Genomic DNA, 24,530 nt, shown 5'->3' on the forward strand with positions numbered 1-24,530 from the left:
CACCATTCATTGCTGGACTTAGTTCATTGGACTCCTGACACTATTCTTAAAGGAACATGCTATTCATCCTAAGTTAAATGCCTTTCAAAAATATCTCTTTCAGATATGAGTTTGTCAGGGAATTTTCTGTGCATTGATTTTTCTTGATTGTTCTTGTGTGTTGAGAATTTCATTCTTGAGAGTTTTCCTTATCTCCCAAGCCATCTTCCTGAACTGTGATAGATTAATTAGCCTATGGGATCTTCTCTTTAAACCTTCCAGAATTGATTCCCCTATAGTGAAGGGTGCATATCACATCATGCCTGGCTTTTTTCCTCCCTTTCTATCTCTATTTTTCCTTTTCATCAGAAATTCCATGATAAGAGTAATCATTTGCTTCCAAGATTCTGATCAATGCCAGCTGAAGCAACAAGTGATACTTTATTGTTCAGAATTACCCCTTTATTTTGCAATCTTTTGAAGGATGAAATCATAGTTAAGATAGTTTACAAATATATCCTATCATCTATTTTGGCAGAAAATAAGAATGTATAGCTGAAGCCTGATGTTTTTGCAGTGTTAGCTTTCCATGCCAGATATATGATTTGTTTCTCAAATTCCCCATCTCGTTCTTGCTTTCTAGGTGATTTCTAGTATAGTGCTTCTGTTTGTTTTTCTTTTGATCCTCACAATTATTGATCTATTGATTTTTCTCTACCATGTTGCTATGTTCAGGTTCTTTTATTTCCTCATGAGTCATACATTATTACTATGCAAGGTTACTCTATTGTTTTTTTTTTTTATCTGTTTTCTCTTTTGAACATATACTTTTAATAGCCAAATTCCAATTTGGAGTTCTGTCTTCCAGTCTCTTATATCTGTAAATATTTCTAACCATTAGTTCACCTTGCCAGTACTTTGGACATTCATATATAGACATGTGAAGCCATGGATTTTATTGTTAATTTTGTTCTTGGCTTTTGTCTCCCATTATTTACTTGATCTGTCTGTATCTACCACTCTCCACTGTATAAGACTTCTCAGATCTATGCAGTATTCTCCTTTCTCTTTCAGTTGATTATAATCTAGACAAGCATGGTTTTTAAGAGATGTCAGGTTCCTTTCATCTCTTTATCAGAGCCCATCATTCTTGTATTTTTAATTCATGATCCAGGAATCTAAATTCAGTTCTCAAATGTCATCATTTTAGCTGCCTTTTCTTTTCCCCAATCCTTTCTTAAAATCCTCTATTTTTAATCAATGCTGTATGGTCTTCATATTTTGATGGAATGTAGAAATATATTTACCCAGCTACACAATTACACACTCACAACAGAAAATTACATACTAAATATCTTAGCTATGAAATATGAGGTTGAGGGTAGGGGTTTTGATCTCCATTACTATAAGGAGACAGAACTTGAACCTATGCTTTCCCTAATAGGGAACTGTTCATCTACCAGTGAAGACAGATACCTTCTCTTGCTATAAGTATTGAGAAACTAAGTGAATTGGTCATTCAAGTAGTATATGTCACAAATTTTTTTGTCAATCTTTTCCTCTGGGTATTCCTATTAAACGGAGTTTCCCCCCCCCCCCTAAAATTTTTTTTTCAAAATTTCTTCAGCAAATATCTTATTTCATCTTAAAAACTAATTCCCCCATTAGCAGTTTTGGAAGATGTGGATCTTTTTATGAGTTTTTCATTTCTCTTTTGAAAAGAGGTAGCATGTTTCATCTTTCATCATTCTTTTGGGCTCATGGTTTATCCTTTAGTTGGTCAAAGTTCTACCATCTTTCAAGGCTGTTTTTCTCTGTAATGTTATAATATTGTATGAATCGTCTGCCTGATTCTCAGATCACTCTGCTCATAAAGTTTTTTTCCATTTCCTTTAAAATTGGCCCTCATTTCTTATAATTCAGTAATACCCTGTTATATGCTTCATACCTGTTGCCTGTTATATCCACATACTACAATATTTTACCCTAAATCTGACTCTGATGCTAACCTTTAGTTTCCATTTTTGTGTATGTAGATCCTTTTCATTTTCCTTTGATGTCCTTGGGATATAAGCCTAATAGTGGTATAGCTGGGTCAAAGAGAATGCAAAATTTGTTAAAATTTTGGGCATAGTGCCAAATTGCTTTCTATATTATCTGGATTGATTCATTTTCACAAGTACAAAAGTGTTTTGTTTTTCCATAACCCCTCCATTTTTTGTCATTTTTTTCTAGTCTGATAAATATAAGATAGACCCACAAAGTTGCTTTAATTTGCAATTCTCTATTAATAATTTAGGGTTTTTTAGAGCCAATAGCAATGATATTTAGGAGAAAAATGATAGCTTTTCTTTCCTCCTTGCCTGATTTGTCATTTTTTTCTTCCCTTTCATAACAAAATAAAATGAAAAGTGGAAAGGAGGGAGGGAAAGAATTTGATTAAAAACAAATAAACTAAAGAAAATGACCAAGTCAAAGGGGAGATTTGTGTTTGATATTGATAGTTCCCCACTCTGCAAAGAAAGGAAGAAGAAACATTTTCTATCTCATCTTCTGGATCAAGGTGTTGGTCATTATAATGAATGTCTTAAGTTTCTTTTTTAATTGTTTTGCATTGTGGCAGCATCATTCTTAAAATGTCTTGCTGATGATAACTGATAATATCTTCATTGAGTTGTAGGATCATAGATTTAGAACCAAAACAGACTTTAGAGGCCATCAAATCCAACCTTATTTCACAGATAAGAAAACTGAAGCACAAAGATATTAAGTGACTTGCTCAGGGTCATGTGGCTATTCAAGGTTTGAGGCAGGACTTGAATTTGACAGGGGTGAACCCTGAAATTATCCCCCTGACTGGGTGGGAGCCATGGGGATAAGCTTTGAAATTCTCCTGACAGAGACCCTACCTTCAGGTGAGTTAAGTGGTTTCATTAAGATTAGTGCAGGACCATTCTCAGTAGCTTCAACTAGAGTGGTATCATTCAACTGGAAATCTAGGCTTGGGAGCAGTGACAACATGGAAGGAATGTCAATAGAAGTCCTATCCCAGCCTGCCAATAAAATGACCATTTTGAACTCCAAATCTCTGCAACAGTCCAAAGTAGGATTATGCTTTGCCAAGGGACCTCTCCTCTTGGCACAGCTGCTTAGCAGGACTCTTGCCTGCTGTGAAGACAACCTCTTCTCAGTAATAACCTCTATTTCTCTGAAAGGACTTCTTGTCACTGAGGCGTCTGTCCTCCTAGCAAAGCTGGCTTCTCAGTGCCAACAATAAACTTCCCTTTTGCCATTCAGATTTTTTGGACTCTTGAATTCTTTTTTGTTGGACCTTTGACCAGAGGGATTCCTACAACTCTCTGCACTGCCACTAACCACATCATTTTGATTCCCTAACTGATGGAGTCACCCCAGAATATCCTGCTTTTCTTTCCCCATTTTCAAGAAAACTCAACCTATCTGTGCCCAGGAAAGTACATATCTGTTTCTTTGAGGCAGGGTCTGGAAAACATGTTTTATTATGCATACATTAATCAATTTATAATTCCAAAGTGAAATTTGGTTTGATAAAACCATTTCCCAAATGCTTATCATAAGTCCATTCATATTTCAGTATTTGAATGGATTTGTGACCTCATTGATGTGAATCTTCAAAGGGTACAACCCATCCAACATGTCATATTTTATTATCCTTACCTATAACATCTTGAAAAATTATTTTTGCCTAAGACAATTTAAAAATCCTCCATAAGATATTTATATAATGTTGAATGCCTTTTTGTAGCCTTTAATAGCATTATATGAATATCAATGTAGTACTTAAGCTGGGAGAAAAAGAAAAGACAAGAATATCAATGGACTAAGCCAAGGCTTGTTCATCCAGTGATATTTCATAGTTTGGATAATTGACATTCTTTATCCACTTTATTTTTTTTTTATATAGATTGCTAGACCAAATACTTTTGAACAATAGTAGTTCTTATTCATTTGCCTCTGTATCATAATCTGGATGGGTTTACCTGATAAAGAAGAGCATTGCTGTCTAGGGTGAATTCCTCTTTGATAAGTATTACCTGTTAAATTTTCACCACAACAGTTAAGCAAGCATTTTTGGAATGCCTAATTAAAACTGTTTTTGATAAAAATCTTTTTCTTAAAATCAAGAATTTCTCAAGTTCTACCATTTCAATTCCAATATAAATTGGATCAAGTGCTGCTACAAATGAATGATTTTGTGGCAAATCAGTATTCATACTAGGCAAAAACAAAAGAGAGTCCATGCATAAATTTGTAGAAGGATCTTCTTTACAACCTCAGGAAAGCGGGAATTACTATAGATTCTAAGATCCTTATGAGAAGCCCCCTTTTTATAGGCTATAATTGGGAATGACCTAAATTTTTAATTCAGTGCCTATGAATATGGCAAGCACCAAACGGTGGCTTACTAGAATTCTCTTTTTATGCAGAAAAGGTCCCTAATCTGATATGTTTGACAGCATTTCCTTGAGATAGGTAAAAGCCTGTCTCCTCTTATTCTCATGGCTTTGGCTAGACTCAGAAACTTTTCAAGAGTCCAGGAATTCATCCCCTTTTACTGGTAATGATTAATTCATAACAAGTCTTAAGGCAAAATAAAGAGTATGAAGTCTGTGGCCTGGATTTCTGATTGTAACTCTTAAATCTCCTGTACCAATCTCCAGACACTAAATCATATATCTGATGATATAAATAGGTGAAAATTTAGGGCACTTCAGTATTTCACATACTGGCAAAGTCTTAAGATAGCAACAGGCAATTGATTACAAATGTGGCTGTGCATGTATGAATTTTCTAGCAAACTATTAAATTCTTTACATTTGCAAAGGAAAGAGGAGAAGTGCACAAATTTGAAAAATTATGTATTTTTATATATTATAGGAAGAATAATAGCAACCACAGACTAGACATTAAATGAATTGGGTTAGCCATAGTTGCATAGTTGTTATATAAGAATACATGTCTTTTCTGTGCCATACGTTATCATTTACACTCAGATGATCAAATAAAATTATTTGTAATAGTTTATATAAAGATATCCTTAATGATCTTAACATGTGTGAGAGATTATTGAGAGACTTTAAAGATGCATTTTGCTATAATGTGTCAAATCCTTTTTTTTAAATCAATAAGCAACAGACACAATGGGATTTTGTAGTCTTTGTACATTTCAGTTCAGTACATTTTCTGCTATGGAAAAATAATTTATAAATGTCTTTGTTCAAGTTTCAACAAGGATATTTTCAATATAGATATAGAAGACTTGCCATAAAGATTTTGTAGATGACGAATATGGAAATATGTTTAGAAGAATTGGATTAATCTATAACGATTTGCTTGCTGTCTTGGGGAGAGAAAAGGGGAAGGAGAGGGAGAGAAATTTGGAATGCAGGGTTTTGCAAAGGTGAATGTTGAAAATTATCTTTGCATGTATTTGGAAAAATATAGCAGTATTTAAAAAAAAAGATCAAGATATTTTAAAAGTTTTTTCTAGAGTTGAGAAAGTAGCTATCTTCCCCTCTTTCAGATCTTTGAATACCCTCAAAATGAATACCCCCTAATGTATGTATTTTTCTCCCATATATAACTTAGGTTATTCAATTACTTATCTCATCTTTGTCATTTTTAAGATTGCACTATTATTGTTTGCCAATTAAACAGAAAGATTCATGTTGGAGTATGAATTACTAAAACTGGCTTGCATTTGTGAAGGAATTGGCATGTTCAAAAGATTTAAGAAAGTAGCTACTTAAATTCCCTTAGAAGCCTTATCAATATAGTATCTTCTTGTCCCTGAATTCACAGTGCATTAGATTTTATAAATCATTGAACACAGAGGGAACATTGCACTGAGAATGCAGTTATAAAATTATATTTCATTGTATCTCATTATATAAAATAACTGGATTGGAATTACTGCATAATAGATTCTGTTATAAAATACAAAGCTCCCTAAGGAAATTTCAAATTATATAAATACCACTCTTCTATCATATATAATCTATGTAATGTAAGCAAAAGATTTATAAAAATAATGCCTCCCTCAAGAATTTTTCCCCATATCTAAGTGCATGAGTAGAGGCTGTTTAAATACATCAGAAATGTTAAATGCTATGAATTATCATTGATAATGAGGAATGAGAAAGAAGTAATTTTGAAGCAGTAATCAAAGTCATTTGGTACTAGTTTAATAATAGAAAAGTAGTTCAGTGGAGCAGACTGGATAAATCACAACCAGAAGAAATTAAAAGTAGAAGATTAATGTTGGATAAACCCAAGAATATTAAATTATTGAGGGTAGGATATAAAACCAGAAATCCCTGTTTTGACATAAGCTGTTGGGAAAATAGGTAATCAATTTAATATAAATTAGGTTTAGATCCACATATTAGACTAATATCATAATAAACTCCAAAAGCATGTATAACCTAAATAATGGTTCCATTTTTATTTTTTTTAAATAGAGAATTCAAGGAGGTACCTTTCACAACTATAGCTTTGGATAGAATTTGTAATTATTTGAGAGGATTAAAAATTTGTATAAAATACAAAGTAGACAATTTCAGTTGTATAAAAAAATTATTAATCGCAATATAGATTAAATAAAAGAAACTTATCAACTGAAATGGGATTGAATTTTTGCATTATCACTAATAAGTCTGGTATCCAGGATATTGGTTCCAATATAGAAGATTGAGCCATTTCCCAATAAATAAGTAGTCAAAGGATTTGAACAGTTTTCAAAAGGAAGTGTTATAAATTGTTAATGACCTTATGAAAGGTCATTAATTTCTTCCAAATCTCTACTGATATAAAATAGATGTTAAAACAATCACCAGGTTTAACTTTACACAATCAGCAAATAGGTATGATTGGAAAGAACTAGAAACAGTGTTGGAAAGGCTATAGGAATATATATTAATATACTGCTAGAGCTAAAATTGGCCTGATTATTTTGGGGGAAAGTTTGGAAATACTCAAAAGTCACAGAGTTCTTACAACCTTTCACCTAGCAATTTGCTCACTAGTGAGCATGTTATCCCATGTTTTTCAAAGATGGAAAGAAAGATCCAGTGTGCCACAATATTCATAACACTTTTGTGGTAACAGAATTGAAACAGTGCCCATTAATTTTGAGACAGACTGAGATCAAGCAAAAGCAAAAACTGATCTAATTATAAGAGATAAGGAAGGAAATTTTATCTTGCTAAAGGTAAACATATATGCACCAAATGGTGTAGCATCTAACTTCCTAAAGAAGAATTTGAGAGTTGCAAGAAGAAATAGACAGCAAAACTATAATAGTGGGAGATCTCAACCTTGTACTCTCAGAATTAGATAAATCGAACCACAAAACAAATAAGAGACAGACTGAACAAACTGGTATAAGAGTAATGGACTATTCATAGTATGAAGCCATGAATAAGAATTTTATAGAAACAAGGAAAGTTCTCTGTGACTGATAACAAGAAAATATAAACAAAATTCAAATACATACAATGACTATAATAATATAAATAGAAAAAGAAATACCACTAAAAGAAAACCAAACACTAATTACAAATTCTGATATTGGTTCAGGGAGAATAGTTAATAAAACCTCTTAGAAATATAGACATAAAAGGCTTAAAAATTACATTATATGAGCATTAGAAAAGGAAGTAGCTATGATGGAGTAGTAAAAGAACTAAGCTTGGAGTCAGGAGAACTAGATTCAGATCCTGACATTTATATAAACTATGTGATTTTGGTCAAGTAATTTCAACCCTCTGAATCTAAGTTTCTGTTTTTAAATGATGGTGAACATTACCTACTTTGTAGTATTGTTATGAAAAAATTACTTTGAAATCCTTAATGAACTGCAGAAATATGTTGTTTAGCAACATTCTGGCAAGGAAATTAAATATGGGTGTTAGAGCTGCAAGGAGGTGTTAGAAATCATTTAGTCCAAGCTTCTCATTTTAGGAATAAAAAAACCCAGAGATTGCCCAAGACTACACAACTATTCAGAAGAACTAGATTTACTATACTTAGTTTTAGTAAAGAGAATGAAAGAATGTTTAAAAGTTAAGATAGTACTAAGGAAGTGTAGAAATTTGAGAGAATCATTTATATAAAACTTATTCCTTAAAAATTTTTATGCCTTTATAAAACTCTTCCTAATCGTTGATTGATCAATATCACTACTAGGTCTGCATCCCAGAGAAATCATTAAAAAGGGAAAAGGACTCACATATGCAAAAATATTTGTAGCAGCTCTTTTTGTGGTGGCAAGGAATTGGAAATTGATGGGATGCCCATCATTTAGGGAAGGGCTGAACAAGTTGTGTGATATAAATGTACTGGAATAAGATGTTGAGCAGGCAGATGTAAGAAAAACATGGAAAGATTTCATGAACTGATGCTAAAAGTGAAGTAAGCAGAATGAGGAGAACATTGTGCATGGTAATGGGAGTATTATGGAATTGATAAAGGACTAGGTTATTAGAGCAGTTTGGAATGTGAAAAATTCAGTAAAAGTGAGTTCTCATAACCAAAAAGAGAGCCTTATTTTGTGAAAGGCACACAGGCTAACCAAAAACAGTCTGAGAGTAAAGAGGCACTACTTTAAAGTCAGGGATAAGGGGGAGAGAAGCAAGAGCCGGGATCTAGAGAATTAGGGAGGATCTCAGGAGGAAATGAACTTGCATATATCATCTAGTGTGCCTGCTCAGGAGGAGAGAAAATCCCTCCATTGCAGGATCCTTGAAACTAAGAAGTGCTCATTATTTGGGTTCAGGTGCAAGATAACAGTCCAGATTTTTGGGTGACAAACCAAAATCCTTGATGGACAACTTAATAGAATAAAGATAACAGGCCCAATTCCCTTTCTTTCACACATTCTCCAGGATTATGCCATATCACTCCCAGGAGCTACATTCCTAAAGTGATTACATCATTTTCAAAGTCAGGTGACCGGGAGTTTTTTGTAAAGAATTTGGGATTTTTACTATATCATTCCCGAGGACTGACTCTATGATGGTGATCACCTGTGATAGTTCTAATCAGTAATATAGTGATCCAAAACAGTTCTCAGACTTATGATGGAAAATGCTATCCATGTCCAGAGAAAGCACTTAGGGAGTCTGAATGAAAATTAAAGTAAACTATTTTCACTTTTGGTTTTTCTTTTTCATGGTTTTTGCCTGTCCATTCTGATTTCTCTTTCACAACATGTCTAAATATGTTTAACTTTGTACATGTATAATCTATATCATATTGCTTGCTCTCTTGGGGAGAGGCAAAGGGAAAGGAAGGAGGGAGAAAAATTTGGAACTCAGTCTTTGAAAAATGAATGTTGAAATCTATTTTACATGTAATTGGGGAGGATATTATTAAATGCAAGAAATTTCTGTGCCTGTGATAAATATATAACAATTGATCATCAGGATAAAAACTGCTCTTGGATTATTTTAAACAATATTTGTATCCTTCGCTATAGTCTGTCTTTTTATGCCTTGTAAAGGGGTGTAAAAGGCACTCCTTACTGTCAAAAGGCTTTGTTAATGAAATAATAGTGTCTAGAACATACTGGTCCACAGATGTATGCATGTTGCTTGAGACCTCTGTACCTAAGTTCAAATGGAGTTATCACCAGAGGGGTGAATACTAGATGATTTTTTCCCCTGCAGTAAATGGCCAAAGATGATGTTAGGATGTGGTGGAATTGTGATCTGTATTTGTAGATGAAGAAAACAACAATTATTAAATTATAGGTCTTTTGAAATAATATGCTATGTAATAATGCTTAAGTGGTGTCTTAAATTAAGGGCTAGGAGAGTTATGAGAGGCCATCTTATTCAGGTGAGGAAACAAACTGAGGAGAAGTAAAATGACCTGTTGCCTTGAATGAAGGGTTTATTTTAGATTTTGTTTTATTGTTTTAAATTTAATGAAGAGGTCAGCAAATTACTGATAGCTAAGGAGGGAAAGCAGATATCAAATTTGGAAGAGGTTTTTTTCCCCTTAACCAGTTTTCTTTGATTAAAAAAAAAAGTAAAGGTACTTATATTTTAGTTACATTGATAAATTAGTTTAGTTCTCTTGGGAGAATTCTTCTCTGTTCTCTTGTTTCTTCTCCCTTTATGCTTAATCTATTTGCTTCCTAATTTTACACACATTTACCACCCCTTTTTTTTTACACATTTATAGTGCCATGCAAATTGTAAGCATTGAATAAATGTTGAATTTACCTGGACATTTGTTACATTGTACATGTACACATTGCATATTTGTACATGTACATTGAACATAGTGTGCAATTCTATGTTACTATTGACATTTGACTTAATCATAAGTCTCTCTTTCCTTACCTTCAGTTGACATCTGAAATGTTTGAAGCTGATCTTGAAAAGGCATTGTTGCTAAGCAAACTAGAATATGAAGAACACAAAAAGGTATTTACATTATTTCAGCTGCAGATTTTAGAAATGCATGTCTAATATTAAAGCTTTGACTATCAGATTCTCAAATCTTAAGTTGAACTTTGAAATTTTATTTTGAGTCAATTCTTTCATATAACAAACTGTTGTAGATGTTCTCATTCCTCCTAAGCTTTTTAGAGAGAATGAAAGAAGGATAAATTGAGCATTTTTTGTTTATTTCAATATTTATTTTTAAATTAAGAAAAAAAATAATTTGTAATTTTAAAAAAGTTGTTTTTTAAACAAAGGTGCAAAGTAATGCATAGTTTCAATATAGGGACTTTTAAAAAGAGGGGTCCCCTGTCTGGTACTGAGCTTTTTAATTTGCAATTAACAGACAGCAAAGCAAGACATTTCTGACATTTTAGTCATTGAGACTCAGAATTCATAATTGTCACTGATCTTTAATATTAGACATTGTGTAGACATGCTTCTTAGAGCTATTTTTTAAAAGAAGCTTTTGGTGTGTACAGAAATATTTTTTGAAAGATTATTACTGATCAGCTTTGCTTAAACTAGGGAAAAAGTGCATTTCTCACATTAAATTGACTTAATTTTCCTAGGTTTTTTTTTTTTAAGGTAATCTTTCTGAATTTTTCTCTAAATACAGCTAACTTCCTAATTGCTTAGGGTGACTTCTTATCCATTGCCTTTGCCTACTTGCTTTCCTTCTTAACCTGCTTTTTAAAAAAAAAAAAAACATTTAACTATCCATTCATCCTTGTATTTGAGACCTAAGGAAAAGAGAGGAAATAAAGTTCGAAATAGATGAAGTTTTCTCCTTGGAATTTTTTAGAGAAAGGATAAAGCTGGTAATAAAAAATGTAATATGTTTTTTAAAATCTCTACTTTCATTTTCTTCCTATCCTTTATCTTCATACCAAATGTATTTACTATAATACTTATAGTTACTTTGATATTCAGATGTATGAAACAATTGCTAAAATAACATGAATAAGCTACTAATATAATGATTTACTTATTTAAATTGATTCATTTTTTTTTTCCAGAAAAGCTTCTGACTCCAATTAAGAAGTAGGATGATATTCATTTCTTAGTTGTAGATGAATAGTTAAACATTAAAGCTGGTTTTAATTGTGTCATATATATTGTGTGTATATATGTATTTACTATATTAGTGAGTAAATGAATATAAAATCTGGTCCTAAGTCATTTCAAGCAGCCAGTGTTTATAGTATTTGCAATAAGCTTTGCAATAAGGGTCTCATTTATTGATGACAGTGAATTTTGATTGGTATGATGGCAGGGAGGCAGGCAATTTTTAAAGCAACAACTAGTTCAAAAGACTCAAAACATTAATTTTATATAATTTAGTATAAAAATGAAACAGTATTTTGATTTGGCTGTTCCCTTATACAATGCAGATCACAATCCATCTATGTTTGCCCATCCTGTGTGTTTTCTTCATAGCTTCCCATAAGTTCATCACAAAGAGTCCACCTAAGATGGAGGCCTTCCTTGATTTTTTGTTTTATTTTATTGTTAAATTTAAACTTTTTTATTATGACTTAATAAGTATCCACAAACATAACTGTTTCTTCATATGACAAGAAGTGGAAAAAGCTTGTATATGAAACAGAAGTTTGGTTAACACAGTATGAGGCCTTTTAAAAGTATTTATTAAATTTAATGTTGTAACAAAACTTCCTTTTGGTGTTCCCTCTGAACTTCGATTTTTCTTTTATGCGTAATTCTAATGTTTTGTTGATGTTCTTCCCTACATTTTTTTCCATTTCTGTAACTACCCACTAATTCACCGTCCCCCACAAAAGGAGTTTTTACTTGTAACAAATAAGTGTATTCAAGCTATATGATGTTTGATAATGTATGTCTTGGGTTAACTAGGTGGCTCAGTGGATAGATCATTGGCTCTGGAGTTGAGAACCTGAGTTCAAATGTGTCCTCAGACATTTGTAACTCTGGACAAATCATTTAACCTAGAATGCCCCCTTCCTCCCCTCCCCGAAAAAAAACCCCATATATATATATGTAGTATATGTCTCATTCTGTGCTCCTTGTCCATTACCTTTCTTCCAGAAGAGGGGAAGCATGCTTCATCATCATTTGCTTTCTGAAGTCATGATTAATCATTATATTGATCAAAGTCAAGTATTCTTTTGAAATTGTTTTTCTTTACATTATCATAGTCATTGTGTAAATTGTTCTCTTTGCTTCCTCACTTTCTTTTGATATTGAAAAAAATTGATTCAGGCTATTTGTTATTCTTTTTAAGACACTATATCAAGAAAATACTTTTCTTTTATGCCAAATAATACTTTTGTGATTTTGGAAGATACATTTTTTTCAGCCAGTCTATTAAAAAAAAAACAATAACAATAATAGATATTGGAGTAGGGATGTTGATTCTTCAGTTAGTTAAGCCTAAGGCAAATTTTAACTTTTTTTTTCTCTTGGAAACATAGGACTTTAGTGATAACTTAATTACAAAATGATTAATTGAGTTTGAAAAGTAAAATTAGTGCAGTTGTTTTTGTGCTTAATTCACTTCAGGAATATGAAAATGTTGAAAATGCTTCACCTCAATCAAAAGGTATGAATAAAAAAGAAAAAAGAAAGAATCATCAAGGGAAAGACAAACCACTCACAGTGTCGCTGAAAGACTTTCAATCGGAAGCAAATATAGGTATGCATTGTTCTATGTGAATTAAACATTCTAAACTTTTAGAGCTACAAATCTTGGGTTTTGTTTTTTTTTCAAGTTTCTTCTATAACTGAAAATCATGTTTTAAATAACTCCTGAATTTCCCCAAAATGGGAATTTTGTTTCCATATGAACTATTTCTATTTTTAAAAATCATTTTCTTTATAAGCTAAAACCAATTTTGAAGTATTTAAATGATTCTTTAAAATACTATGATATATTAAAGCATTTTGTTTTAAAATAGTTTCTTTAATTATTTGATCTGTCATTTTGTAAGCCTTATTAAATGAAATTAAATTGTCTTCACAAAATGTAATCTTGAGATGTTTATTTTTTCATTTTTCTTCAAATACATGTTTATTTTTTTACTTTACTTCAAATGCTAGCCCAAAATAGTCGTTAAATACTTCATCTGTTAATTCTTTCTCTAGTTGTCTTAGAACAGACATACTAAAATAGTTGGTTTTAGAGTAGAACTTATTAACAAAAAATCTCTTATGATAACACCTTAATAATGTTTAACTTTTGACTGCTGGATAGAGAGGGTAATTACATCACTCACTGTGGTTTTTAAGTCAAACCAAAAAAACCACATTATTTTTAATATAGGAAGTGGTAAACCCAGCATGAAATAGATGCTAACAAGTATGCTGTGTTTATAAGTACATTTATTTATGTAGTATTAACTTAGTTTTAAAACACAAGTATTTGTTCTGGCCTTGCTTATAATTTCACAGCAGTAAACTCAGGGGGAAAGTGAAGAATATTACATAATACAGTAGACTTCTACTAAAAGACATTATTTGCAGAGAACACTTTGTTTAGCTGCTGAGGGAAATTCAAAAATTACATGAAGACAGGGAGTTGGACAGGTTTATTAACAAGACAAGACAACGATGTACATGAATGACTGTATAGCACTCTATCAAACCTGAGAGAAAGAGCTTGGCATCCAGCTGGCACCAGTTCTGACCACATACAACTCACTGGGGATGCTTACCTCAGTGGGTGAATGTTAATTGCCTAATGGTGGAGGATTCACTTTTTAGCCTACAAGGAAACATTAGAGGAGGGAGGGAGTCAGAAAGTGAGTGATTAAGAAAATAAAATAGTGGGAGAGGGGAAACAACTGAAAATACTCAGAATTTTAAGAAGAAAACTTTGAATATATAAATCAACAGGAAAAAGAGTAATAACAGAAGAAATTAGGGACTCCAGATCTAGTAATCAAGTTCAAGCATCTGTGAATAAATACTTGAAAAGATAGAAGACTTTATGATATAAGGAGACCATAGAACAATAATATGCTATTACTGTTTTTAAAAAAATGAGAATCATGAGAGCAGAATATGTTTTGTACAGTAAAAATAATCAGCAAAATTGAAAAATTTAAATTGCACCTTTACCAAAAGAATGTTAGCATTTATAAGGCAAATAGGGCAAGTTTTGGCAAAAAAAAATTTGATTCTGTTTTTAGGCATATTGAGTGATGATGTTTATGAGATACCTATTTCAGGATGTCTGGAGAGTTGATAATGTGAGACTTAAGGTCATAAATAGTTCTGAACATCATCTGCTCAGATATAATAATTTGATTCCATGGGATCTGATGAGATTAAGTTTAATAATATAGGAGAACAGTGAAAAGAATAGGAGAAAGCCTTGAGACATTAAGCATGGCAAAAAATTATGAGCAGAATAGAAAAACTTGAATTGTACCTTTACCAAAGAAACTTTAGAGTGAAGAGGAAATGGACAAGAAATAAGGAATTGGGTGGTAGGGGATGGGATTGGAAATGATGACCTGTAAGAGTTAAAAATCACTGGGATGTGTATAGGGTATTATCAGGTATGAGAAGATTATTCATAGTTACAGGTCGCCAGTCCTCTAGAGAATGATCTGAGAGACAAGTGGAACCTGAGATAGAAAGTAGCATCAGGTGGGAGGCCATTTTCTCCATTTCCCTTCCTCTAAGCACTGGAGATTGGGCAAAGTATTGTGCAGCAGAAGATGGAAGTTGTCTCCTCATTGATTTTCTAATTTCTTTTCCCTCAAGGGATGAAATCAAAGGGAAGGTCTCTACTCTTTTCACCAGAGGTTCTCTGTATCTTGATTGGGGGATCAGGATCAGTGGGAATTGCCTTGTGCTGGCACAGCTGGAAGTTACTCCTCTGGTCTTTAGCACCTCTTTCAGGGGAAACATGCTGCAGAAGTTAGAAGTAGATACAGAAGGAAATGGAAATGGGAATTAGTGAAGTTTTTTTTTTTTTTTTTTTTTTAAAGAATGTGGAAAACTTTGGCACGTTAATAGCATGGAAGAACTTGTAGATAATCAGAAAAACAGATGAAGATCTATTAAAGAAGATGGAAAGAGATGGGGTCAAAACACTTAAAGATAGAACATCCTTTGCAAAATAGACTATCTCAGCATCTAGTACTTGAATAAGGAGGAGATGCTGTTTGCTTTTAGAACTTATCTTCAGCACATTTTAAAATATTTCTATGACCCTCTATTTATTTATTATTTTTGGACAACCCTTCCTCCCTGGTGAAAAAAGAAAAACAGTTCTTGTAACAAGCCTAATCATTTAAAGTAAATCCACAGCTTTACTGTCCAAAGATACATATCTTATTCTGGTACTTGAATCTAATATATGATTACTGATTTTAAGAAGATGTAGACAAGTGGAAATAATTCTAGAAGGAAGTAATTAGAATCTCAATCCCTTACAGTATAATGTGGTATAGTTTTGAGAGAGAGAGAGAGAGAGAGAGAGAGTGTGTGTGTGTGTGTGTGTGTGTGTGTGTGAGAGAGAGAGAGAGAGAGAGAGTGTGTGTGTGTGTGTGTGTGTGTGTGAGAGTGTGAGTGTGAGTGTGTAGATTTGTTGATCTCGGTATGGGGAACTCCTGATGAAGAAACCCATTTCAGCAACTGCTCTATACCTTATAAAAGTAGTGATTTATTTGGAGCACTGTATGTGTCAGAGGTGGGACTTTTAAAGTCTTTGATGATTAGTAGACCAGGCCTCTGTTATTCCATGTTAGTTGATTCTCTCATAGCATTAACTGTTTTTTGCAACTGGTAGAGAAGTGATATAGCACCAGGTCCTATAGTTAGATAAATAGTTAGATAGGCAAGGACAGAAGACTTCTATTCTATGAAAATTGGTTGAAGGATCTAGGATGGTTTCCCCAGAAGAGATCTTTTTGGTAGAAGACAGAAATTGGTAATCTCTTGAGTATTTGAAAACTCTAAAATAGGATAATTAGACTTTTTTGCTTTCTCCTTTTCAGTTCAGAAGGCAGAACTAAGGGCAATAAGTGGAAATTGCAGAGAAACAAGTTTAGATTTTTTTGTAAGGAAAAACTTACTAATAATTAATTGTTAGCTGTCCAGTAGTAAAAAGCAGATTTCATTACAAGAATGGATGAGAGGCAGTCTTGAGATTAGATAAAATCGTAGTGGCAATTTAGAAAGAATTCCTATAGGACAATAGATAACCAATAAGGTCCTTTCTAGATTAGATTGTGTAATTAATTTCTACACTGTTTAGGATGGGGTTTTTTTGGTCTAGATTTGTGATTTTATTGTTATAGGGAATTCCTACTAAGAATCTTCTATTAAGAGATTGACGTGTGTTCTACAACTTAGAATATCAGATGCTGCGCAGTGATTAGGACTTCTGCACTGTAGAAGCTAGTGAATATTTAGTACTACTAGCTATATAATAAATATTTAATTCTGTAAAGTCATTGTGGCATTGTGGTCTTTATTTTATCAGTAAATTCATTAATTTTAAGATTTGTGCCCCAGTATTTTGAAATTTTTGGAATTTTCTCCTCATGATACCAGAACTAAAAAGTATTTTTGAAAACTTCATGATTTGGTAATATAGCCATTGATAGTTGTCTTTTTGGAAGAGCTAACAAAAAATGTGGTTTGAATTTTCTCAATCCCTTACAGTATAATGTGGTATAGTTTTGAGAGAGAGAGAGAGAGAGAGAGAGTGAGAGAGAGAGAGAGTGTGTGTGTGTGTGTGTGTGTGTGTGTGTGTGTGTGAGAGAGAGAGAGAGAGAGAGAGAGAGAGAGAGAGAGAGAGAGAGTGTGAGTGTGTAGATTTGTTGATCTCAGTATGGGGAACTCCTGATGAAGAAACCCATTTCAGCAACTGCTCTATACCTTATAAAAGTAGTGATTTATTTGGAGCACTGTATGTGTCAGAGGTGGGACTTTTAAAGTCTTTGATGATTAGTAGACCAGGCCTCTATTATGCCATGTTAGTTGATTCTCTCATAGCATTAACTGTTTTTTTGCAGCTGGTAGAGAAGTGATATAGCACCAGGTCCTATAGTTAGATAGACTTGAGTTCAAATGCAGCGCTAGAGACTGACTAGCTATATGACCTTGGGCAAGTTATTTAATCTTTTTTTTTGTTTGTTTGTTTCAGTTTCTTCATCTATAAAATGAGGTTCATAATAGCACCTAACTCCCAGAGCAGATGTGAAAATCAACTGAAATAGATAATAATTATAAAATGCTTGGCACATGATATGCATTAGCTATTGTTATTTTTTAAAGCAAAAATTTAAATTAGTTTGAGGGGGGAAAGTTTGTTTTAAAAATAATGACTTGAAAAAATACAAAAACTGAAATATCTCTTAAAAACCTGCCAAGAAAATCCCAAGTGGAGTCAAGAGTTGGACACAATTGAAATGATCAGATAAAACTATATTCAGAGAGCAGACTGTTAAAGTGCAGAACTTTGGTATCTCGCTAGATATCTTTGGTGATACCTCTAAGTAGGTAGGAAATTCACTTTTGCTGATAAAAAGTATATGATTTTAATTTCTCTTTAATTTGGAAGTCATTTAATGTTTAAATTGTAAATATTTCCATTTTATTTAGGGAATTATCTTTTTTCTTTTCTTTTACAGATCACCTTAGTAAAAAAACTGAGGTAAGTCTTAACTAGCCTTTGTCACAGGAAGTACTTTTTTTTTTTTTTTACTTGTAATAGGTAATAATTTTGTAATATGTAATCATTAAATTATAGTGTTGTCTTGAATAAAACTAGCAACAGCTTTGAAGAGTTTAAAAAATACCACCTTAGTAAAATAAATATGAAAATGCATATTAATTTAAAGTACATCTGACAGCAGGCTTTTTTGTTTCATTAGTACATACCATACATTTAAGCTCAAACTTTAGTATCCAAGTTGCCTAGGATAGGAAAATGCTAAATTTTGTACAAGTCTCCATGGAAGTGAAATTTTCTACAAGTGAAATATATATTTGAAAGGAAATTTTGGAAGTTATAAAGTCAATATGATTTATATCTTTCTTACCATTAGAGATTGGTACAAATCTTCACCATTTCAGATTGACATAATTTTCTATTCCAAAGAGAGATTTGTTTTTTCCCTATTGCTTCTACAAACTTAGGAGGATTGGAGAGTATTACTGCTGGAAAGTGTGCTCATGCTTTTAAATGAGAGTTGCTTTATTTAAATAACTGGCTTCTTAAATTATTCTTTATTTAGTTAATATTTTCCCCAGTTTAAACATTCAAAACAACTTTTTGTTTGTTTCTAAAAGTTTTGAGCTCTTGGTTCTCTCTCTTAATCCCCCACCCACAATTAAGAAATCTCTTGTGAAGTTATGCAAAACATTTCCATTTAAAAGTCAGTGTGTGTGTGTGTGTGTGTGTGTGTGTGAATGTGTGAATGTGAATGTGTGAACATAGATCTTCTGCCCTAATGAAAATAAAAACCCTCAAGAAAAATTAAGCAAAAAAAAAAAAAAGAGCGAGAGAGAGAGAATGCTTCAGTTTGTATTCAGACACAATCAGTTTCTTCTCTGGGATGAATAGATGGATAGAAGTCCTTCAGAGCAGTCATGGGTGATTATACTACTGAAAATGTCATTCACTGCTGGTCATCCCAGAACATTGCTATTACTTTGTATACACTGCATTTCTCTTTGCTTGAGTTCAGGAATACTTTCCAGGTTTTTTTTTTTTTTTCTCCTTGAGCGCATCCTGTCCATCATTTCCTACAGAACAATAATATTCCATCATGCACCACAGTTCATTAAGCTTTTCCCCAGTTGATGGGCATCCTCTCAGTTTTCATTTTTTTAGCCCCGAAAAGAGAGCTGCTATGAAAATTTTTGGTACATAATAATAGATCATTTTCCTTTTATTTTCCAAATCTCTTTTGGTATTCATGCCAAGTAGTGATGGTTTTAGGTCAAAGGAAATGCATGAATTCATAGCCCTTTGGGCACAGATCAGATTTTTGGATCATTTATCAATTATGGCATTGCTTTTATTTTTTATAAATTTGACTTAGTTCCCTCTATGTTTGAGAAATTTTTAAATAACTTTCACTACTGACAAAATACTAGTCATCTTCTAAATTCTTTTCCGGGAGACTGAGAGTGTCTGCTTTTCTATATGACTGTGTAATATTACCAGCAAGCAGTCTTTATCATTATCATTATCCCCACTATCAGCTCAAATATTGAATTAATTTGTTTTTATTGCACTTTGATTACTGTTTAGAATATATATTTTTCATTTCTAACTTTTTTTCTTGACTTTATTAGGCCAAGGATGAAAACTATAAATGATGATTATAAAAACATTTCACAATTATGTGAAATTACTATAAAACATGTTATAAAAGAACATCCAAAATTTAAAGCATAATTTACCTTTTTAGCTTATCATAATTTTTATGGCTTAAAGTTATACATAATTCTTAATGAGCTATTATTGCTTATCATAGTTACCTAAGTGCAACTTAAAATAATCACTTTTAGGGTTGATTCTCTTTGGAGATGAAAAATTTTGTGTATATGTGGATTAGATTATTATTTAACTTATTTTGAAACTATTTTACAATTTGTATAACTATATCTTCCAAAATAAATAATAGTTGAATGTGTTTGAACAGATTAAAGTGGGCTGTTAAAGTAGGTAATAAAAAAGTACTTCTTTGAGAATGCTAATATGGTTGAAGAGGCAGCTAAATGGTTCAGTGGATAAAACATTGGCCTTGAAGATAGAAAGATTTATTTATTTCCTGAGTTCAAATCTGGCTTTAGAGACTTACTAACTGAATGACCCAAACAAGACACAACTCTGTTTGCTTCAGTTTCATCTGTATAAGGAACTGGAGGAAATGGCAAACACTGCTAGTATGTTTGCCAAGAAAGTCTTAAGTTAGGATTACAAAGAGTCTGACAACTGAAATATGAGCAATATAGTTGAAAAAACTTTGTACTTTTGAAAATTTATCTTTAATTCTCTTGCATAACACTATAGGAAATTAGTCAAAGGAAAAATTACATTTTTGCAAATTTAATTATTTAAAATATCCCATCAAGTTATTGTTATAGTTGAAGTTCTTAATTCTCTAAGACTTGAATGTTTAAATATCCATATAAGCCATTTCTTTAGAAATTTATCAAAACTATTCTATAATTGCATGTGGTTCTGATAAAGAGATATTACTGATTTATGTCCTAATATTGAATGTTGTTATGCTTTATTACCCCAGTTTATATTATAAAAGTAGCCGCTTCATTGACATTTACATAACTCTAGGTGTTCATCTAGTTCATCCTATAAACTTCTGCCAATTTTACTTTGAGCATTTTTTTTTACCATGTCACTTTCCTGCTTGGAAACTTTCAATAGCTTCTTTTTGATCAATACATCAAATCTGAACTTTTCTGTTACTTATTTATCTGCTCATAATCTATTATCACCATAACTATTGAGTGTATTTCCCTAGCATTACTACTTTTCTTTAAATCTTTCTTATCAAGCAAGTTAGTCTGCTCACTACTGTACACCTTCTATTCTGATTTGCCTTTATTTTTATTGTTTTATTTCTTTGGAGTGTCCTTTTCTCCCCCTTCTTCACCTATCTAAATCTTTTTTTCCTTTCCTTGAAGTTCAGCCTCTTCTGAGAAGGCTTCTCAAAACTTATTAATGCCTCTCTCCTTTGAACTTCTTCTACAAGGAATGATCTAATAGGATTTTCCTCCTTGTTGAAAGATGGATTAGATGGATAGGACAATCTGGGGTTTTTCCCCTTAAATGAAATAGTTATTTGATCCCTTTTTTCAGCTGATATTATTAGTACAATTAGTATAAATTGGGGCCTCTAAATTCTGCTTGTGAAGACAATGGGGTGTGTGTGTGTGTGTGTGTGTGTGTGTGTGTGTGTGTGTGTATAGAAAGAACATAGAAAAGGATATAAAGAGGTATGTTTGAAGGTATGGATTAGGGTAACGTAAGGAACAAGAACCAAAAAGAGTCCATGGAAGAGGAGGTAAGAGAGATCAGGCATGGGGCTATTAACAATTTGATTAAAGACTTTTTAAAGGTTTTTGTTTTTTGTTTTTTAGCATTGTAAAACTTACTGTAATTTTAGTTTCTTTTATAACTACCTGTCAGTTTCCTTCTAGAGATAACAGTAAAAAATTTGAGAAAATTTAGAGGATTACTATTCAGTTCATCAGATATTTACTAAACATGAGAGAAAAAGAAAGATTGTGGTGCTAGGGTGGGAATAGGTGTTCCTGTCCTTGGAGTTTATAGAAGGTTGAGTATATATGAGTCAACAAATAACTGGTTTACATAGGTGCTTAAAAAATATAAAAGTACTGCATAAGAGCTAACAAGATATAATTGCTAGGAGAGTAAAGGAAGGTTGTAGAGAAGATAGTATGTTTCAGATAGTGGATAGAGAAAATTTTAAATAGAAGAAAAGGTAGCAGCAAAATTGAGAGATCCTATAGAGGAAAGAGAAAAGACACAGTCTTTCTTGAAGAAAGAAATATATCTGTAGGAATGTACACAAACTGCATGGGGCTACAGCCATGCCATTGAGCAAGCATGTGTTGTTTTTTATTTACTACAGTTTTGTGAATAATTCTCTCCAAGTAGAATGTAAGCTTCTTAAAAGCAGCAGCAGAGTGCTTGCCAATCTTTGATTTAGGTCCATGTGAAGCAAGCAATTGCTTCAGGTTATGAATTACCACAGTAGGCAAAGTAGGCAGGAGAGCTTTTGAATTTTATCAGCATCCTTTCCCCACAAATATAGCATTGTCCTTGTTCTAACATCATTAGAAGAATATTAGAACATAATTTGAATTGCTTCTTTAAGATAATTTTCATTGTTTTATTCATTGTAGTTAAAATGAATATATAGGAAAAATAAGATTAGTGAACTGGCCTGTATTGTTTTTCAAATGATTTGTCCTCTATTGAGAAAATTGTATCAAGAATAAAATTCATTAGTGTTCTAAGTTCTTGAGAATTGGAGATGTTGGATGGAACACAGCAATATTTGTAGAACTGGAATTTTGTCTTTAGTCCTTTAAAATGATACTTTATTATAGTATGTTTTTGGAAACTTGTTTTTTGAAAACTTAATTCAAATGCTAAATTATCTCAATGAATTCTCTGAAACATTTACTATTTATTACTACCAAGTTTTAGTAGGTGTAGTTTTGGGGTGCAGCACATGAAATTACTGGAATCTTAGTACCTACTATGTAGTAAGTACTGGGAATGCAAATAAAAAGTGAAAATAATCCTTGAATTTTTAATGGGAACTTTTTAAAAATTTTTTTTTATTTTTGGGACTTCTTACTAATGGGAATTTCTAAAGGAAAGTTTGGAGAGTGGTCAGGTGAAGGATGGACATACATCATATATATGTAACAAGATAAGTCTATATTTGAAAGGTGATTGGGGAGGAAGAACACTAGCAACTGGGAGGATCAGCAAAGACATTTTGTGTATATGTCCAAGGGTTAAATGTTCCGAGAGACAGAGATGAGACAAAGTTATATATTTTAGACATGGGGCAACCTGGTACAAATGCACAAAAATGGGAGAGCTGGTATGCTCTGAGAATATATGGAAAGGTAGGTAGTAATGTCAATAAAGCCTTGCCCCAGCAAGTAGGGAGGGGGCAGAAGGTAAAGGATTTTAAATGTCAAACTAAGGAATGAAGGGGTAGTATCTCTGCCAATAGTGTAATAATCTCTCCACTGAAATAATAGGCCTTTTGAAGTTTGAAATGTCATACGGCTAACATTTGCCTTTACTAACTAACTAAGGAAGAACTTTAGTGCTTAGGGCTTAACAATTTTCCTGTTAACTAAGTCATGAATGAAAAAAGCCTATCAAAGACTGGGGGAACCTTTGGTGGTGACTCAACCTTATTTGAAAACAAGGGAATTAAGTGTAACTTAGGGAATGAAAGTGACTTGGCACTTAGCTTTTTCTTACCTTTCTGTCTCCACAACAGGAAGTTAGGAGAAGAAATGAAATTTGCCTATAACTAAGACTAAAACTTTTGGCAGTGCCTAGTTGGGAAAATACTTGGAAATTTTTCCTTAACTACCCATTTTGTCTATGCATTGAAGACATCAAATTTTTCAAATAATATCTAAATGACTGAGGTATTTAGCTTTCAAAAACAAATACAGTAGATAGTTGTATAGCCATTTTGTTTTCTCTACTTTTTCCTGAATGGCATTTTGTGCCTCTTCTTTTTCCCTTCTGGAGGGGAGGTACAAGAAAAGAAAGGGAAGAAGTCGGGAAATAATTCTGTACTTTGTATCATTATGCTTTTCATTTTCTGCCCTACTTTTGGTGGGTGGGTAGTTCTATTACTTTGACCTTTATGTGTGGAATGATAGTAAATCACAATTCATTTTGGCAGGAATTGAGTTCTTCCCAGACTTTATCACATGATGGAGGATTCTTCAATAGACTGGAAGATGATGTTCATAAAATTCTTATTAGAGAAAAGAGAAGAGAACAGCAAACAGAATATAACGGAACAGATAATTGTACAGCCCATGAACACAGCCAGGCATGTAAAGTAGGAAATTCTCTTAAAAGCACAATGAACATTTTAGTACTGAAATTAAAATGTATATTTTCTAGATATAATCAATGGCATTCAGTTATAACTTTATAGAGTAAAAAAATTTAGCTGCTTCAGCCCCCTTATGTAAAGGGGCTGAATTTATATAAATTATAGAAAATATAATGAAATTATAAAAATGAAAATATAATGAAATTATATAAAATATAATTTTATTTTGAAGTATTATTTACTTTAAACATATGTACCCTGAATTCCAGAACACAGCATACCTAGATTATTCCAGCTTTGTTAACTTGTAGCTTTTTGACCTTTGACAATTCATTTGACTCCCTGTTCCTCATTTTCCTCATCTTTAATTTGGGAATAACAATGTTTTTCACTACCCTATATCACAGTGTTGTATTGAGGATCAAATAGCTAAGTCTTTTAACTATTAATGTTAGTTATG

General features: G+C 32.5%; 1 protein-coding gene across 5 annotated transcripts in view; it reads left to right on the forward strand.

Annotated features, from left to right (window-relative positions):
• Positions 1–24,530, forward strand: part of GKAP1 (G kinase anchoring protein 1) — a 64,183-nt gene that overhangs the window by 26,714 nt on the left and 12,939 nt on the right. For 2 of the 5 annotated variants that reach the window (XM_051966309.1, XM_051966315.1), the window contains exons 5-8: positions 10,374–10,451; positions 13,011–13,143; positions 18,098–18,120; positions 23,912–24,064. In XM_051966309.1, the coding sequence (XP_051822269.1) occupies positions 10,374–10,451; positions 13,011–13,143; positions 18,098–18,120; positions 23,912–24,064 (387 nt within the window). The remainder of the gene's footprint in view (positions 1–10,373; positions 10,452–13,010; positions 13,144–18,097; positions 18,121–23,911; positions 24,065–24,530) is intronic. The other 3 variants (XM_051966333.1, XM_051966342.1, XM_051966325.1) reach the window with 2 other exon arrangements.

The sequence above is a fragment of the Antechinus flavipes genome, chromosome 1 (assembly GCF_016432865.1).
Source record: "Antechinus flavipes isolate AdamAnt ecotype Samford, QLD, Australia chromosome 1, AdamAnt_v2, whole genome shotgun sequence".
Taxonomy (NCBI): Eukaryota; Metazoa; Chordata; class Mammalia; order Dasyuromorphia; family Dasyuridae; genus Antechinus; species Antechinus flavipes.